At 40.2% G+C, this 18490-nt stretch overlaps 1 protein-coding gene and 1 long non-coding RNA gene across 2 annotated transcripts; one reads left to right on the top strand and one right to left on the bottom strand.

Annotated features, from left to right (window-relative positions):
* Nucleotides 1–935: 935 nt before the first annotated feature.
* LOC127362062 (NLR family CARD domain-containing protein 3-like) lies at nt 936–11195 on the bottom strand. Its single transcript, XM_051397331.1, has 6 exons — nt 11018–11195; nt 8322–10113; nt 6031–6207; nt 4451–4624; nt 3833–4006; nt 936–3230 (listed from the first exon to the last, which is right to left on the bottom strand). The coding sequence occupies exons 1-6, from the start codon at nt 11193–11195 to the stop codon at nt 3221–3223; spliced, it is 2505 nt and encodes an 834-aa protein (XP_051253291.1). The 3' UTR covers nt 936–3220.
* Nucleotides 11196–15963: 4768 nt separating this feature from the next.
* Nucleotides 15964–17568, top strand: LOC127363177 (uncharacterized). Its single transcript, XR_007884672.1, has 2 exons — nt 15964–16105; nt 16243–17568. It is a non-coding gene; the product is annotated as an uncharacterized LOC127363177 (long non-coding RNA).
* The last annotated feature ends 922 nt before the right edge of the window (nt 17569–18490 follow it).

Genomic DNA, 18490 nt, shown 5'->3' with positions numbered 1-18490 from the left:
AATAAATAAATATTTGATGTACTTTGAGTCTTAATATTTCTGCTCCGCCACATCTCAGAGGGAAATATTGTAGTTTTACTTTATAAATTGTTATAAATGAACCGAGCAGCAGCTGAGCTCATTTAGTGAAAAATAAAACATAATAAAATACAATAAGAGAATAAAATTCAGTAAAATATAATCAAATATAAAATAAATACACTACATACAATAAAGTAGAAACACTGTACCTGTAAATGTATTTTAAATTCAAAGAGGAGAATTCAGAGAGAAAATTTACAAAACAAAAACAATGCGTGTGTTTTGGTTTTTGTGCAACAAGAGGACATTTGATATTAACACACACCGACACTAGGTGGACATTTTGTATTAGCAGGACAGGGTCAGTGTCCTGTTAATTCTAAAAAAGTAGAAGTGTTTCTACAGAGCTATAGAGCTCAAGAATCCTCAGTTATTCTTGTTCTTCTTGTTTTACCTGTATTTTTATCATTTATTCCAGGGCCACTGACAAATGAAAACGCTGACCCACCCATTTTAAGTGATGTCAACTGTCACAATATTAAGAACATATCTTACATTTGGCATCACTTAGAATGGGGAGGTCAATGTTTCCAATTGTCACAATATTAGGATAATACCTTATTTTCTGACATTTGGCACCGTATTAAAGAGCTCATACCACCCTATTAATTGTTATTGTTCAGGTAACTAAAGTACTTTTATGCAGAATAATACATTTTATCAGATTGTTCATTACTTTATGGGCGGCTGTGGCACAGAGGCAGAGCGGGTCGACCCCTAATCGGACGGTTGTATGAATGTGTATCAATGCATTAGTTTCTGTTCGATGGGCTTTGCCATCGCTGTGTGAATGTGGATGAATGTGGTACGTAGTGTAAAAGCGCTTTGAGTGGTCGGAAGACTAGAAAGACTGGTAAATTTGGAGCTCATTTAATGAAAAATAAAACAAGAAAATACAATAAAAGAATGAAATACAGTAAAATATAATTAAATATAAAATATATACACTATATTTCAGTCAGCATTTAGAGTTCATCACAGCACAGAGACAGCTCTGGTTAAAGTTAATAATGACCTTTTGATTTCTTCCGACAATGGACTTCTCTGTTCTCTGTCTCTGTTCTTCTATTATTAGATCTTAGTGCTGCATTTGACACCATTGACCATAATATTCTTTTACAGAAACTTGAGCATCAAATTGGCATTAAAGGATCCGCACTAAGCTGGTTTAAGTCATATTTATCAGATCATTCTCAGTTTGTACATGTTAACGATGAATCTTCAATAAATACTACAGTTAGTCATGGAGTTCCACAAGGTTCTGTACTTGGACCAATACTATTTACTTTATATATGCTCCCTTTAGGCAATGTTATTAGGAATCATAGACAGATGCAGAAAAACTAATCCATGCATTTGTTAGTTCTAGGCTGGATTACTGCAACTCCTCCAATTCAGAACGCTGCAGCACGAGTACTGACAGGAACTAGGAAAAGAGATCACATCTCTCCTGTACTAGCTTCTCTGCATTGGCTCCCTGTAAAATTTAGCGTAGAATTTAAAATCCTCCTCCTCACCTACAAAGCTTCATGGTCAGGCCCCTTCATATCTTAAAGAGCTCATAGTACCCTATTACCCCACTAGAACACTACGTTCTCTGAATGCTGGGCTACTTGTGGTTCCTATAGTCTCTAAAAGTAGAACAGGAGCCAGAGCCTTCAGTTACCAAGCTCCTCTCCTGTGGAACCAGCTTCCAGTTGTGGTTCGGGAGGCAGACACCCTCACCACATTCAAGAGTAGGCTTAAGACATTCCTCTTTGATAAAGCTTATAGTTAGGGCTGGATCAGGTGAGTTCTGAACCATCCCTTAGTTATGCTGCTATAGGCCTAGACTATCGGGGGATTTCCCATGATGCACTGAGCTCCTGTCTTCCTCTCTCTCTCTCTCTCTCTCTCTTTCTGCACTCATTCATGTCCCATTAATGCATGTTACTAACTTCACTTCTTCCCTGGAGTTTCTATGCTTTCTCGTCTCGCAGGTTCTCATGGATCCTGGTGGAGCCTCCTGCCATGGTCCTGCTTCACTGCCATTGCTAATATCACTGATATTAGTGTAATTATTATTATTATTATTACTACAGTTACTGTTGTTGCCGTTGTCGCTGCTCGTTGTCCCCCATCGCTGCTGTTGTCGTCATCATCGTCTTCTTCATGTTCATCATCATCAGTCACTACTAGTCACTAGTGTAGTTGTTGCTACTGTTGTGGCTGTGCACCTGTCTGTCTGTCTGTCTCTCTCTCTGTCTCTCTCTCTCTCACCCCAACTGATCGAGACAGACGACCACCCACCTAGAGCCGACGGATCTGTCCTAGGTTTCTGCCTTTTAACAGGCAGTTTTTCCTTGCCCTTGTCTCCAAGGTCTTGCTCATGGTGGTACTGTTGGGTCTCTGCAAATAATGTTATAATCAGTTCGGTCTAGACCTGCTCTATTTGAAAAGTGTCCTGAGATAACTTCTGTTATGAATTGGCGCTATACAAATAAAATTGAATTGAATTGAATTTAATATATACAATAAAGTAGAAGTATTGTAAATGTATTTTAAATTCAAAGAGGAGAATTTCAGAGAGAAAATTTACAAAACAAAAACAATGCGTGTGTTTTGGTTTTTGTGCAACAAGAGGACATTTGATATTAAGACACACCAACACTAGGTGGACATTTTGTATTAGTAGGACAGGGTCAGTGTCCTGTTAATTCTAAAAATGTAGAAGTGTTTCTAAAGAGCTAGAGACCTTAAATCCAAAGAATCATAAGTTATAGAACAACACAGAGCTCTTGTTTTACCTGCATTTTTATTATTTATTTTAGTGATGCTTTATTTTAGTGATTTTTTTTTATTGATCTCTATGTGTAAATCCTGATTTACTGATCCTGGAGCACTTTTATCTTTATCCTTTATTGTTTATCATTTATCATTTATCATGTTTGTGCAGTTCAGACTGCAGCACTGAGAGTCGTCTCCACTGGTTGCGATTCCTCTGTCAGTCACTGCTGGATGAAGCTCTCCTCTCCACTCTACCTCCCAGTAACATGGCCCAGTCAGAGCTGATGCTGCTGCTTCAACCTCTCTGGATCATCAGGACACAGCGGATCCTCCAACACAACCTCCTTCCTCACTGCTCAAAGTCTGACTGAGATCACCAACAGCTGAGGAGAGAAGGAGACAGAGGACAGCAGAGATAAATCACTTCCCGGAATGATGCATTTACTGCTTTTAGGGTTCAAATCTGATAAAAACCACAGTCTCAGTCACATTTGAATGTTTCATCTGAAATCTTACAGGACAAATGTTTAAATATTCAAATTATTTGGACAAACAAGAGACAAATGGACAGATATATATCTGGTGTTAAAGGTCCTACATGTTCATACAAAGACTGAACAGCAACACATCAGCTGTGGGTACTGGACTCCAGCAGAGGTCCTGGTCTGTACAAAGACCACATGGTCACTAAATGTAATGATGGTTGTTTGCAGGCTTCAGTCAGACTGATCTCAGAACTTTATTTCTTGAACACATGAACACAACAACAACAGTCGTCTTCACATCAACTCAAACACATGATCACAACAAGCTTCTGGCTCTCTGATTGGCTGACTGTTGTCTCTCTGTCTGTCTGTCTGTCCAATCCTGAAGCCTGTCCCCATTCTCCTCTCACAGCTTCACTGAGGAAAGCAGCAAATACTGGATCTGTGTTTAGTCCAAGACTGCTGGAACCAGCATGGACTGACTCAGACCCTCTACTGACCTCAGAGTCTCCAGTCTACAGTGTGGACTCTCCACAAGATCAGACAGCAGCTTCACATCTGAATCCTTCAGGTTGTTGTTACACAGGTCCAGCTCTCTCAGATGGGAGGGGTTGGACTTCAGAGCTGAGACCAGAGAAGAACAGCTGATCTCTGACAAACTGCACTCACTCAATCTGAATAAAGAATAAAAGATGTGAGTTTATAATTAAACAGTTCAGTCAGTAGTAACATCATACAGCTTCAAAAAACACTGAATATATTTGTTATTGTCTGATAGTTGAAATAAAGATTATTTATTTATTTTTTGTGTTAATTTATTTATTTTTATGGATGATTTAAAACCACAAGGTGACCTTTAATGTAAAATCAAGAGCTGAAGAGGTTCACAGTGAATTATTCAGTGTAGATTCTTCTTGTTATATGAAGGTTTTAAATGTAGAGCTCAACATTGCTCTGCCACAGTCAATGGACTAAACCACTGAAGAAGAAAACAGACTTTAGCATTAAGATACTCAGTGTGGATCAGTATAATATCAGCCTTATGTCTGCACTTCACTGTCAGCACAACTTTCACATCAGATTCATCTCAGCACAGAAATAAAAAAATGGTGTCTGACCTCAGAGTCTCCAGTCTACAGTGTGGACTCCCCAGAAAACCACACAGCAGCTTCACTCCTGAATCCTGCAGCTCGTTGTGACTCAGGTCCAGCTCTCTCAGATGGGAGGGGTTGGACTTCAGAGCTGAGCCCAGAGAAGAACAGCTGATCTCTGACAAACTGCAGTAACTCAATCTGAATAAAGAATAAAAGATGTGAGTTTAGAAGACAATTTTCCTGCTTGAAATCATTCAGTGTTTAATAATCTGTTCAGAGCTGAAGAAGGTTTAGAATGTACAAGTTTAGAAAAAGCTTTAGATTAGGATTGGATCAGCTGTATCTGTTCGGGGTGGGAGGAGTTAATACTAAATACTGTCTCCTCAATAGTTTTATTGCAACCTTTATTGTATTCATGTTAATTTTATACTTCATTCAATTTGTTAGTTTTTGTGTTTAATTCTCTTCTTGTATTTGTGTATTTTTCATATTTAGTGTTATTGTGTAAATGTGCCTTTAATGTGTCTTAAACACTCGGTATGTACACAGATCATGGGGGACAGAAGTAGATGGGGACAATCTGTTGTATGATCTAGTTTATTTTTATTTACTTTCATTATGATTTTATTTGTATTGATTTTCAATATACATCTGTTATCTGTTATTAAATGTACATGTTGTGTCACTTTGAATGGAAACCAAAAAAAGCACAGTTACAATAGGTACAGTGTACAGGTTCTTCCAGAATCCACTTTGTGGGATTTGGGGTTCAGTTTTGAACTATTTATTTTCATTCATGTTTGTTCTTGTCTGATCGAGAATAAAACACGGTTCTGTTTCATTCAAATGAGGGAAAGGCGAAAATGAAACCATTAAGAGAGAATCAACCACTGTTGAATGATTAATATGATATTAAATATGTTTTAAATGTGAAGCTCATCAAGATGCTCATTGTGAATCAGCATAAAATCTGTGTGCTTGAATCCTCAGTGTGGAATAAAGGTTTAATAGTATTAACGATGGTTTAACATTAAATATTTCAATTAGAAACTTCTGAAAACAACAATTTCTTGTCTGAAATATTAGTTTCACACTAACAATGTCAGCAGCGTTAATATTTCCAGTGTTATAAAACTTTGTCTCCAGAGTTTGAGAACTCACAGTGTGTTGAATCAGAGATCACATTACATTCATACGTTTCGTCTGAATGAACAAATGTTTTGGGTGAACGAACTGTACTGAATCACTTCCTCAAACAATCCGTTCTCAGTCAGCTGAGAGCCAACGTGCAGTGATTCACTGACTCACTCAGATGGATCCTAACTCACTGAATGTACTACACACAGTGAACGTGTCCTCAGCCCCGAGTGTTTCACTAAATACTCATTTCATTCTGCAGCACATTGTAGAATAAATCCTACAGTGTTCTAACACCAATCCAGTTTGAGTACAGACGAAATCTGGAGCCAAATCATTCAGACTGACAGACTTTAAACAAGAGCTGTTGTGATTTGTGCTCAGACAAACCCAGAAAGCAAAAGAACTGAAGGAAATTTAAAACTTCTGTTATATTTGGTATACACAGAGCAAAAACATGAACTGACCTCAAAGTCTCCAGTCTGCAGTGTGGACTCTCCAGTCCAGCAGACAGCAGCTTCACTCCTGAATCCTGCAGATTGTCATTGTCACTCAGGTCCATCTCTCTCAGATGGGAGGGGTTGGACTTCAGAGCTGAGGCCATGACTTCACAGTGAGTGCCTGAGAGTCCACAGTGAGACAGTCTGTGAATACAGAGAATATAACCGTTATAACAGAATCTGACTGCATTTAGATTACAAAGCAAAGAAAGACACAGAAATCATTCAACATTCATAATTAACACAATATGTTTAAATGTAAGTTATAGCCCCTTCATGCCACAAACACACAGAACATATAAATATTACATTTATATTACAATAAAATAAAATAAACAATACACGCAGTTTTTACATATAACTATTAACCCAGTAAAGTAGTTCTGCAGTGCATTTTTTTAAAGTGTGTCTGGGAGAATGTAAACAGCTACAGAAGCACATTGCCTTCACAAAAGAAAAAAACACTTAGACATGTTGTAATTATCAGTTACTATCTCGTAATTACGAGGAAAGATGTTGTGAGGATGAGATCAGGATCTTTATGAAAAAGTGGACTGGTCCCACATACTGGCCACTGTTTAGCTCAGCGGTACCTGGGGACATGTTGAACAACAATCTGGTTTGAATTTTTATTGAGTTTTTCAAATATGATCATTCCCCACTTGCAGTAGGAAGGCATTAATGACCAACATCAATTTACAACGTGACAGACTCCAAATCACATACAAGGAGCTTCCTACTGCACGTGGGGACTGTTTGCAGACTTGTAGCAGCACCCTATTTAAGATGGCTCCACATTGTCATGAACCATTTGCCTGATGAAGGTCTAGTACCCAAACGTTGCAAATAAAGTTAATATTGCCGGTATTTATCTTTGCAGCATCTAACTATCAAATATCTTCAGTCAAAGACTAAGAAAGTAATGAAACATGTATTTCAACAAAATAAAATAAGAAATAAATAGAAAGTGTCCCGTTTTAAACAACCCTTGTGGCCATTTGAGTACAGATCCACCCGTTATACTGTACGAAGTTCAACTGGCTGAAGTAAAAGTTTTGGAAACAAGACATCTACACTATTGTTTCTTTTTGGAGCTCGGTGATGATAAAATGAACCTGCTGAGCTCTCCTTCACTGACAGAAAGAACCTGGAGGCCGTCCCAGGAGCTGACCGTGTAATGAGCTGCTGTCTGAGGAAATCAGCTGCTAAATACACAAAGACTCTGGCTGCAGATTCAATGAAAACCACAGTGGAAATGTGTGCTGCTATCCGCTCTGCATATGTTGTCTTTAGTGTTCCTGATGTGAAATGGTCAGAAAGGAAACATGCTGTCTGACAGTTTGTAAACTGATAATTTCTCACATTATGGTGACCAGATGGAAAAGAGGAACAATGAGACAAAAACGCTCTCTATCACTGAACATCAGCAGCTTTGGAAGATACCACTGTTTACAGAGCAGTCCATTCAAATACTAGCAGAGAGAGAGCTTCCTTACTGTGTTTATAAATCAAACTCATTCATTCATTCAGACATTCACTGTCTTTTCATATGGACTGTGGTATGTTGATATTCACTTTATGTGCACATGGACACGCAGTGACCGGCAGCAGCGGGAGCCTGGTTGTCTGTTTTTGTTCAGTTGGTTGGTTTGTCGTCATCCGTAGTGACCCGTAGACTCTCGACTCTACATCAGTTGCTTAAATCCTGTTATTGTTCAGTGACCACGCTTGGACTGTGCTTTTTATACCCGTGGTGTTGGCGTCTGTGTCGGGTTTTTAAAGACAAATATTGGAATGATAATAGTTTAAAATGCAAAGTTTCAGTTAAATAACATCATATTTTATTGGGGGAAACCCCACAGCAACACAAATCATGAGAAGACTGTATACACTGTATACACTGTAAAAAAGGACATTTCCAGCACAAACTCTTGAGCCCTCAGGTTTGTCTGCTGGATTTGTATCGAACCTCCATCACCCAAAGAAAGACAGAAGACGATAGAAGATACTAGAAGATGTTCACTGACCTGATAGCTATAAACACAAAAATGATTTCTGTCTTATTCTCGGTGCATTTGAGACATTTGTATTGTAACACGTCTAATGTGTTCAATAAGCAGGTTTAATACTAGTTTAGGAAAACTTTTATAGTGTGGAAGTTTTATATTGTGTGTGTGTGTGTGTGTAAATTGTGTATATTGACTCTAATACTGATGACTTCAACGTTGCTTTATATTGTTAATCACATCTGGACTTACACAGCCTTTCTGCAGTTCCTCACAGCTGGAATCAGTCTCCATCGTCCCTCCTGTGATGTGTTGTACTTCTTCAGGTCCAACTCATCCAGAACCTCCTCTGACATCTGCAGCATGTAGGCCAGAGCTGAGCAGTGGATGTCAGAGAGTTCCTTCTCTGACCTGTTCTCTGACTTCAGGAACTCTTGGATCTCCTGATGGACTGAGTGGTCGTTCATCTCCGTCAGACAGTGGAAGATGTTGATGCTTCTGTCAGGAGAGATATAATCACTGTTTATCTCCTTCAGGTTGTTGATGGCTCTCTGGATGGTTTCTGGACTGTTGTCTGTGTGACCCAGCACGCCTCCTAAGAGTCTTTGGTTGGACTCGAGAGAGAGGCCATGAAGGAAGCGAACAAACAGGTCCAGTTGGCCATTTTCACTCCTCAGGGGTTTCATCATTGCTTCCCTCAGGAAGTCATCCAGAGTTGGATTAACATACTCTTCTCCCAGGAAGTCCTTCAGTACCTCTGTGTTGCTGTTGGTGTAACAGTGGAACATGTAGACTGCAGCCAGAAACTCCTGAATGCTCAGATGAACGAAGCAGTAGACTGTTTTCTGGAAGATCACGCTCTCTCTTTTGAAGATCTCTGTAAGAACTCCTGAGTACACCGAGGCCTCTGTGAGATCAAGACCACACTGCTCCAGGTCTTCTTGGTAGAACATGATGTTTCCTTTCTCCAGCTGTTCAAACGCCAGCCTCCCTAGCTTTAGAAGAACCTTCCTGTTAGCCTCCATCAGCTCCTGTGGACTCGTCTCATGTCCCTCATCATACTTCTGCTTCTTCCTCTTTGTCTGAACCAGCAGGAAGTGTGAGTACATGTCAGTCAGGGTCTTGGGCAGCTCTCCTCTCTGGTCTGTAGTCAACATGTGGACCAGAACTGTAGCAGTGATCCAGCAGAAGACTGGGATTAGACACATGATGTGGAGGCTCCTGGAGGTCTTGATGTGTGAGATGATCCTGTTGGACAGATCTTCATCACTAACTCTCCTCCTGAAGTACTCCTCCTTCTGGGCGTCAGTGAAGCCTCGTACTTCTGTTACCCTGTCCACACATTCAGGAGGGATCTGATTGGCTGCTGCAGGTCTGGAAGTTATCCAGACGAGAGCCGAGGGAAGCAGATTCCCCTTGATGAGGTTTGTCAACAGCACGTTGACTGAAGATTTCTGTGTGACGTCAGACACAACCTCATTGTTGTGGAAATCCAGTGAAAGTCTGCTTTCATCCAGGCCGTCAAAGATGAACAAAAGTTTACAGACAGCGAGCTGCTCTACTGTGACCTTCTGTAATGTTGGATGGAAAACATGGAGCAGCCTGATAAGACTGTACTGCTCATCTTTGATCAGGTTCAGCTCCCTGAACGAAAGCAGAACCACCAGACTGACATCTTGGTTGTTCGAGCCCTCTGCCCAGTCCAGAGTGAACTTCTGCACTGAGAAGGTTTTTCCAACGCCAGCGACGCCGTTCGTCAGAACCACTCTGATGTGTCTCTGTTGGTCAGGTAAGGCTTTAAAGATGTCGTGGCACCTGATTGGAGCGTCATGGAGGGTCTTCTTCTTGGAAGCTGTCTCAAGCTGTCTCACCTCATGTTGGGTATTAACCTCTTCACTCTGTCCCTCTGTGATGTAGAGCTCAGTGTAGATCCTGTTGAGGAGGGTTCCACTTCCTGTTTCATCAGTTCCTTCAGTCACACGTTCACATCTCCTCCTCAGACCGATCTTATGTTCATCTAAAAGCTCCTGCAGACCACCATCTGCTGGAAGAGAAGAAGAAATGGGAGACAATTTCACAATCCTCTGATTATTTTCAAAGATTGGAATAAAACATATTAAATGAAAGTACTGAAAGCTGAACATAGAGAGACTTTTAGAAACAGATCTTTCTCTCTGGTCTCCAGCACAGACACATGGGAGTGTTGATCACTTTAGAGTCAGACGTGGCTTTTGTTTGAGGGAGGAGGATCTCAGGTTGGCCCCTGTTGACCATGATGCTACCATCAGAACACCAACAGCTAGTTTTTTCCTGCTATGAGGCTGCAGTGGAGATGCACGTGTTCACAGTTTGACACAATGTGGCACAAAGACAAAGTAAGCAAACATGCTGAAAACTGTTGTTTACGAGCTGAGGGCCAACAGTGTAAGTACAGTACAGTTTAAGCTGTTTAATGTGCTGAGACTGATAAGCTAATTAGCTACCTAATAATGTTAGCAGTGCACTTTGCTTTAGTTATTCGGTCACTTGTTCAACAAGTCAGTCTGCAGGACGATGTGTGTTTGTAAGTTAGAGAAGAAGCAGTCACAAGCAGGAACTCCAATGTGAGCTGTTGTTTAAAGTCTGTGGCTCTTGTTGCGTCTCAGGCCGCTGTCTGTCTGTGATAGAACAGTGATGTTACTGCTTTACACAGAGTTTAATAGTTCTCCATCTCCATCTATGCACACAGAGAACAAACAGCATACTGACTGCTTAATGCAAAGACAGGGGGCGCTATCATAAAACCAATATGTGTCAATATGTTTTCTCAAAGGAGAACAAGGACAAGAATTGTATGCTGGAGCAGAAAAAACATGCAACTACATTTAAATGTATAAAGGTGTTAAATGGCCGTACTGTATGACACAACTAATGTATTAACACATCAGCAGACAGGTATACAGTCTTACTTTGTCTTGTTCTGGGTCTTTCTCCAGACTGGGGACAGGAGGCGTCTCCTGATGAAGCAGACTGGTACCAGTATGAGGTGATGCACTGTCTGCAGAACCAGAGCTGGTAGAGACCGGATCCTTCAGGACGTCCTGACACAAAACACAGCAACTCCTCTTCCTCTCTCTGTGAAGACATTTCTTCATAAGTACAATGATTTGTTGACTGTAGTTGAAACATATCAAGATGTGTCCACTGACTCTGTGTAGAAGCTCAGATGGTCACAGAGAACAGTAAAAGTGTTGTTGTATTTTCTGTTTGAATTCAGCATTCAGTCTGAAATGAAACAACTGTACCTTTAATTTCAACACCAATAAACTTTAGTGATCAGCCTGTAGTTAGTTATTATTACAAACTCACCACTTCTTGCAGCTGCTTCATAGTAAAAGTCCTCCATTAAAGAGAGCTCATTATGTCCGTTACTGTTTAAGACCTGCCAACCTTGGGTCAATATCAGGGCCGCCCCCTAATAGTCCACTTAACTGTTAGTCGCTGAGAACAATCTTAGTCAACTTTCCATCAGTCTGACAGTCGCAGAAAATCAACATCAAACTTCGTTCGGGAGCCGTGCCTTGTCAACGGGACCAAAGTATCAGAGGATTGTTGCAACAAGGACCTTTTCCGGAGGGTCGCCGGTTCAAGTCCCACAAACCACAAAATATGGAGTGTGGACTGGTAGCTGGAGAGGTGCCAGTTTCACCTCCTGTGCACTGCCGAGGTGCCCTTGAACAAGGCACCTAACCCCAAGCCTGCTCATGGGGTGCTGTTAATGTTGCAGCCCCATCACTCCACCATCTGTCTCCCTGTTTGCATGTCCACAAGTGCATGAAAGTGTGTATTTCAGCCTGTGTGTGTGTGTATAAAAAAAAAGAGTGAAAATAATAATTTCCCCTTGGGGATCAATATCGTATATCTTCTTCTTCTTGTTCTTCTTTTCTCTTCTAACACAGGAAGTCCCTTACCGCTGCACTGCTGCATATGCTAACTTTTGGGATCCAAGGAGACCTTTAAACATGAACTTGTTCATTTGAAGTGTTTAACTGGACCAAAAGGGAAATGCTGGAATATAGCCACAAAGAAAATGGTCTTTACTACAGCGAGGCCTTTATGTAAGCCATAAAGCCTGCTTGTAGTGACTAAAGACAAAGAAAAAGGGCCCGCCAGATAACAGACCCCTCAGCAGGGGGCCAAGAATGCTGCCAAGGTGTGGCATGGAAGCAATAAATGCCCAAACACCGTCCCTTCATTGGTCAGATTCCCTCGGACCCCAGGTTCTTGTGGTATTGTGATGTTGATTTGATTAACTCAGGTTACTGTAGTAACTGTAGTCTTTCAGACAGTGCTAAGGTGATGTTAGTAATGTTATGCTTCACACAGACACGGTCTTTGCATGCAACTAACTAGCTTTTAACGGCACCGTTAATCTAAGATCACACACACACATATTCGGCCTTAACATTAGCACACACACGAGGAGAGGGATTCAAACCTTCCCACTTCTCCGTGCTCTTTGTCTCTCACCAACACATGTTTCATACCCTGAAACATCTGGTCAGAGGACAAAGGACACAACGCAACCCCCAACGCGTGCCGCGCACCACACACACACACACACACACACACACACATACACACACACACACACACACACAGAGACACACACCTTTTCCTCTAGCTTAGTTCCTTTCAGTTAGATTGTATATAGTGTATTTTCCTCTGTTTGCCTTTATTATATCTCTTTAATAAATGCCTGTGTTTATATATGTTGGCCTATTTAATTTTGTATAAGAGTGAGTGATACCAGCCTCGTCTATGTAGAACTCCAAAGCTCCCACTTCAGCGATTAATAATAATTTTGGTTGTAGTTATTCAGTTAATTATTAATTTGACTTCTGAATTAATAGTTTAGTGTAATTTTATGAGACTGATCAATCAATTATTGGCTATCGTTTCCCTAAGGGTGGTGACCGAGGATCTTTAATATTAATTAAAGTCTTTTTCTATTATCTTTTGATAATTATAAATTTTGATAACCATTAACTGATTAAACTAATGCAGTTAAACAACTGTAACACCCTACAACGTGGAGCCTGACAAAATGGTTCCCCATGTGAGGCGTAGTACTGTTGATTATGATTCATAATTGTGCGATATTAATATTTCAGCATATATTTTTGGCCGATAAAACTTTTTAGATTTCAGTCTAAAATTTTCCAAAAAGTCTATACCACTAGTTTGCAACCGTAATAGACATCCAATTGTACTTACAAAGTACATTGTGGTGAAATTGATTTATTCGTCAAATTAAAGAATTTGAGAATATTGATTTCAAGCCCTCATAGAGTTACCTTAAGAGTTTGCTGTTGCTGCTAGTTATTCTGAGTCAAACCTACCCTGTAGGAAAAATAAGAGTTTGGTTCAGCATTTGAATTAGACAGATTCAATGCATTCTAGTCAAACTAGTCGTAAATTGCTGTAACTAACGCACTCTTTAAGACACAGCGTGCAGCCATCCCTGTGATAAACAGAGCTTGTACCTGACTGATTCTGCCTTTCATTTCAGCCTCAGTAAGAGTAGAACCTGAGGAAGAGCCACAGCTGCTACCAGCCCTGTGAAAAATTAAAGTTCCCTACCTAGCTGTTACTACCACGTGTTCCAGCCCGTGTAAACTTTAATCCCCTGACTGTAACTGCCCTGCATATCAGTTAGTGCATGTGATATTTGTTGTGCCCACTAGAGACACTAGATGTGTCTTGCTACCCACTCCTCCGTAGATAGCTACCCCCCACAGTTTAGGCCAACACAGTGTTGGTTTAGATAAGTGTACTGCCCCGGCTACACTACAAGGTGTCTGCCACGCAACACCACAGTAACCACACTAACGTGTTTCATCTCCCCCTCCGTTCCACAGAGAACAATGGAGAACCCCAGTGTAGAGCAGTTTATTTCTTCCCTAGCACAGAGCCTAAAGCCTGGCTACCCTGAATTCATCAGCAGTTTGAATTCCAGTGAGTGTAGGAATAAAATAGACTCACTACTCAATGACAGTTGCAATGCTCAGACCGCATCCAAAAGTTCATTGCTGAGATGTTTGCTTCTAAACTTCCACAGGCAAACCAGTCTTGCTTTTCAGAGCCAAGTAGCCTCAGAGAAGGAAGTAGATTGCCTTAAAGTACAAACTGCTAGTCTCCTCCAGGAAGTTCAGAAAGCTATGCACTATTTAGGAGACCTGCATTCAACAGCGCTAGAACTCTGTTCAAACAAGGAGGAATTTTAGGGCTTAGATTAGGACATCTTGCCCCTCCACAGTCATTCAGCAGATGTGAACCTGGCTTTTCTGGTTCAAACCCCTCCCTTAGTGAGAGGTTAACTCCCTCTTCCCTCACAAGACGGGACCGGTCCCCAAGCGACCCTGAGTCCCTGTGAAGAAAGTCAGTTCCTCAACCTGCACAGAGAGACAGAGGGAATACCTACCTCACTTCTCATTTCCCCGAATCAGACATTGAAGAGATATGTAGCTTATCTTTGAGCAGGTATTCAGCACCTGCTTGTTAACAAACGATAACTGTAGCAAGTTACGCACAAGTTACGCACATGTCTACAGTCAAATTAGCTTAGCCTCGCCTTCCCCGGTAATGACCGGACAAGGCGTTCCCTGGCCAGGATCCTTCGATCCTTTGATCCCTGGCCAGGGTACCCAGCCCGAATGAGCCACAGAACAGCCCCTTTTTGTTTTAGTGAAATCAAAGTTATTTATTTGTGTGTTGAACAACCAGACTGTGTGATGTTACACTGTGTTGAAATAAATGAACTAAATATTCAGACTCCTTGCTGGTTGTTCTGACACATTCAGACTCATTCTGTTAGCATTTAACTGGCAGATGTTAAAACACGGATGTATGTGAAGGTTTGATCACCTGCTGTTGAATTATATATCATTAATGATAATAATATAAAACAATGTCTGAATGATACTAGATCTGATCTAGTCCTCAAGTATAACACAACTCCACTTTTTAAACTTCATTTCCAGATAAAAACATTGTCTTATATTCGGGCCAATATAATCATAAAATGGTAATGATATAATTATATAAACTGCAGTCAGTGGTTGTTCTCTTACTGTGTGTCTGAGGGTCCAGGTTCATTACTGAAGTCTGGAGGTCCACCTTTGGACCGGTCACTCTTCATAGACAGAGAACTGGATCCTGGAGACTCTGCTCTGTCCTCCTCTTTCACTCCTTCTTCCAAGTTTGCTTCCATGTGTGTGATCTCCTCGTCCTGCAAGTTGTTAAATATATCTTGATATCTCTCAAAGAGTTTTACAAGAACATTTTAAAGAGAACATATTTAGTTAAAAGTAACGACAGGGAATACATCCTTTGGAATGAATGATCATTTTCCTCCTGAGATTAATGCAAGAAGGAAAATGTTACATCCAATTATGAAGCAGCACCAGAAACTAAATGCAGGTACCTCACTGATTGTTAACAAGTTGCACATAAACAACCAGTTGTAGAAGGAGTCAGAGGTTACTGCGTGGTTATATGTGGTTAATGAGAATCTCAGAGTACAAGATGGAAGCAGAAAACACTGTGTAACCATTCTCAGCCTAAAGGGAGGTTTTTATATTTGACAGAGAATCTTCATTAAATGTCTAAAATATTAATAATAATAATACAATGTAAATATTGACTATAAAATCCAATAAAATAAAAGCACTGTCAGCGATCACTGATCTTTGGTCAGTCTGAGAGATAACCAGCAACAATGAGCTCAGAGCACCACAATGAGGAAACAAGTATAAAGAACCCAACCTGCTAATGTGTATCATTCAGCCAATGTATCCACAGATGAATGTTTGACAGTAAAACAATAATAATGTTGTATTAACACTCACCCTGCCTCTGGCCTTCTTGTTCTCTGTCTGCTCTCCCCTCTCTGTTCCTCCTCTTCCTGGAAATCACATGTGTCCTTTTATTTGTGTTACGTCATCCTCCCCTCCCTCTGTTGGACATGTTGCTGCTGCAGTAATCTTTATAAGTAGGTAAGTAAGTAAGTAGGTTTCAGTGTACTTTATTTAAGCAAGTGTGCAGCTATGGATGTTCATATTGTTACATTCGTAGTTTTGCCTCTTGTTGTTTTTCACTCAACCACGGCTCCATTGTTTACACCCGGGATCAGCTGTTAGCCCTGTGCCACACACCCTTCACTGCACGGAGCGGACGGAGATCCCTGAGGAGACACGGCGAAGGAGAAGAGGATCAGTGTTCAAGAGCAACTGTGCACCAGAGACTTGGAGCTGTTAGCGGGTAGCATGCGGCCGTACTTTCTTCCGAGGGAGTTTTCACATGTTATTGCTGTAACTGTACATCCAGCTCCACAAACAGACTGAAAAACTCTGTCATCCCCCCGGCCATCAGACTGTACAACAGCTCTCGGTCAGTGCAGGGAGGACAATAGATAATAGACAATGTCCACCTCCATTTGTTTTCCTGGACATTCTTTCATTCACTGTTATTTCTGACTCCATCTGCACTACCTCTGCTGAATGCTGTGACTTTCATTCATTGGTTGACAGGCTCATTTTAATTGCACATAGTTTACATTTTATTTATACTTTTACTTTTTGTATAGTTTTCTGTTTGTATAGATATAGGTTAACTTTAATTTTAATGTATGTTTAATGTATGTTTGTATGCCACTACTAGATCTATCTATCTATCTATCTATCTATCTATCTATCTATCTATCTATCTATCTATCTATCTATCTATCTATCTATCGGCCCTCGCTGCTGCAGCTACAGATCAGATCCACACTGTCGTCTCCTGGCTTCAAAACCAGGTGAATAAACAACCACCTGAGAAGAGGCCTGTGAAGGTCTGAGGAGACCAGTGCTAGGCTCAGCGACTGCTTTGAGACAACAGACTGGGAAACACTCTACAGTCCCCACAGCATTGACATTGACAGTATGACCTGCTCCAGGTGGTGTTTGACTGGTGAAAGCAACGATCACAACGCCATAAGGAACAGTGCTGCTTTGTTATTTAATGTGTATTTCCTCTTTTCTTATCTGCTGTGTGACATCTAGAGCTGCTGTAACAAGTGAATTTCCCGAGTGTCTTATCTTATCTTATAAATACATATGGGTCTGTATATATATGCATATATACATATAAATATGTACATGCATAACCATACGGTTAACCCACCATACTTTATAAGTATTGAGGAGCATACCCATTGATAATATTGTACATATGGTTCAGCTTCTGTTGTTCTACTCTGAGCTGTACTGGCAGCAGTCACTATTATTGTGCATCACCTGCAGTTGGTTCCTAAGTTTAGTTGTCAAGCCACGATACCAAGCAGGACATGCATAACCCAAATAATAATATAATATGAGACAAGACACTTTAGCTAATTTGTTCTTGACAGCTTCTTCTTTGTTCCAAACCGGATTGACCCAGTTTTACCCAAACATATTAAAGGCTCATTATCTAAGAACCACTCTCTCATGCTTTCTAATTCATAACTAGGACTGTTGTCAATCTCACTGACATCGTTTCCAGATACCAGTAACGCAGAATCATCAGCATACAACAAGAGCTTACATGTCATTCATTTACATGAGAAATAAAAGAGGCCCCAAAATGGAACCTTGGGGAACTCCACATGTAATATTGTCAACACCACACATGTTTAAAACTCATGCACTGCAGCTTTGACGACAGCATAAGATGATTTACTGTGTCAAAGGACAACTCGACAAACCCTTAACCTTTTTTCCGATGAGACAGGACTTATTTCAAATTACACATTTTGTCGTCTTTGTAATAATAATTAACAAATGACAACCCGTATCTCCCTGAACCACAGGGTCATTTAATAACCACACTTGCAGCAGTTGGTTGTGTAGAAATAATCAAAAAAGCTCACAAACCTTCCCTTTATCAAAACAAATCGTATCCTTAATAACTAGCCCAATATAATTTTTCAGCAATGACATCAACATTAAAGTGGGACTTTGATTTCTCAATCTCATATCTGAATTCTGACCGGTTAAACTTTATAAAATATAAATCTGGTTGTCTAATAAAGTCTAAAACCTTATCAGCGTCCTTGGTACCGAATCCCTCAGTCCTATAGTGGTTTATATATATATATAGTATTTATCTGAAGCTAACTGAGAGGTGATTCCCAGTATTTATATGTAGATGTCTTAGGAGAGCAGAAAATGATCTTATATATCTTTTTTAAAGTTAAAAGCAGTTAATTAAACATAATTTACACAATTAATAATTTTAATCATTTTAATAATTTAATTTACTATAAAGTAAAAGTATATTTAAAAAAAAAAAGTTAAAATTGTTCTAAATCAAATTCAAACATCAAAAGTCTGTTTGTGGAGCCAGCTGTGTGTGTGTGT

Source organism: Dicentrarchus labrax, unplaced genomic scaffold, assembly GCF_905237075.1.
Source record: "Dicentrarchus labrax unplaced genomic scaffold, dlabrax2021, whole genome shotgun sequence".
Taxonomy (NCBI): Eukaryota; Metazoa; Chordata; class Actinopteri; family Moronidae; genus Dicentrarchus; species Dicentrarchus labrax.
This window is presented reverse-complemented; position numbering and strand designations above follow the sequence as displayed.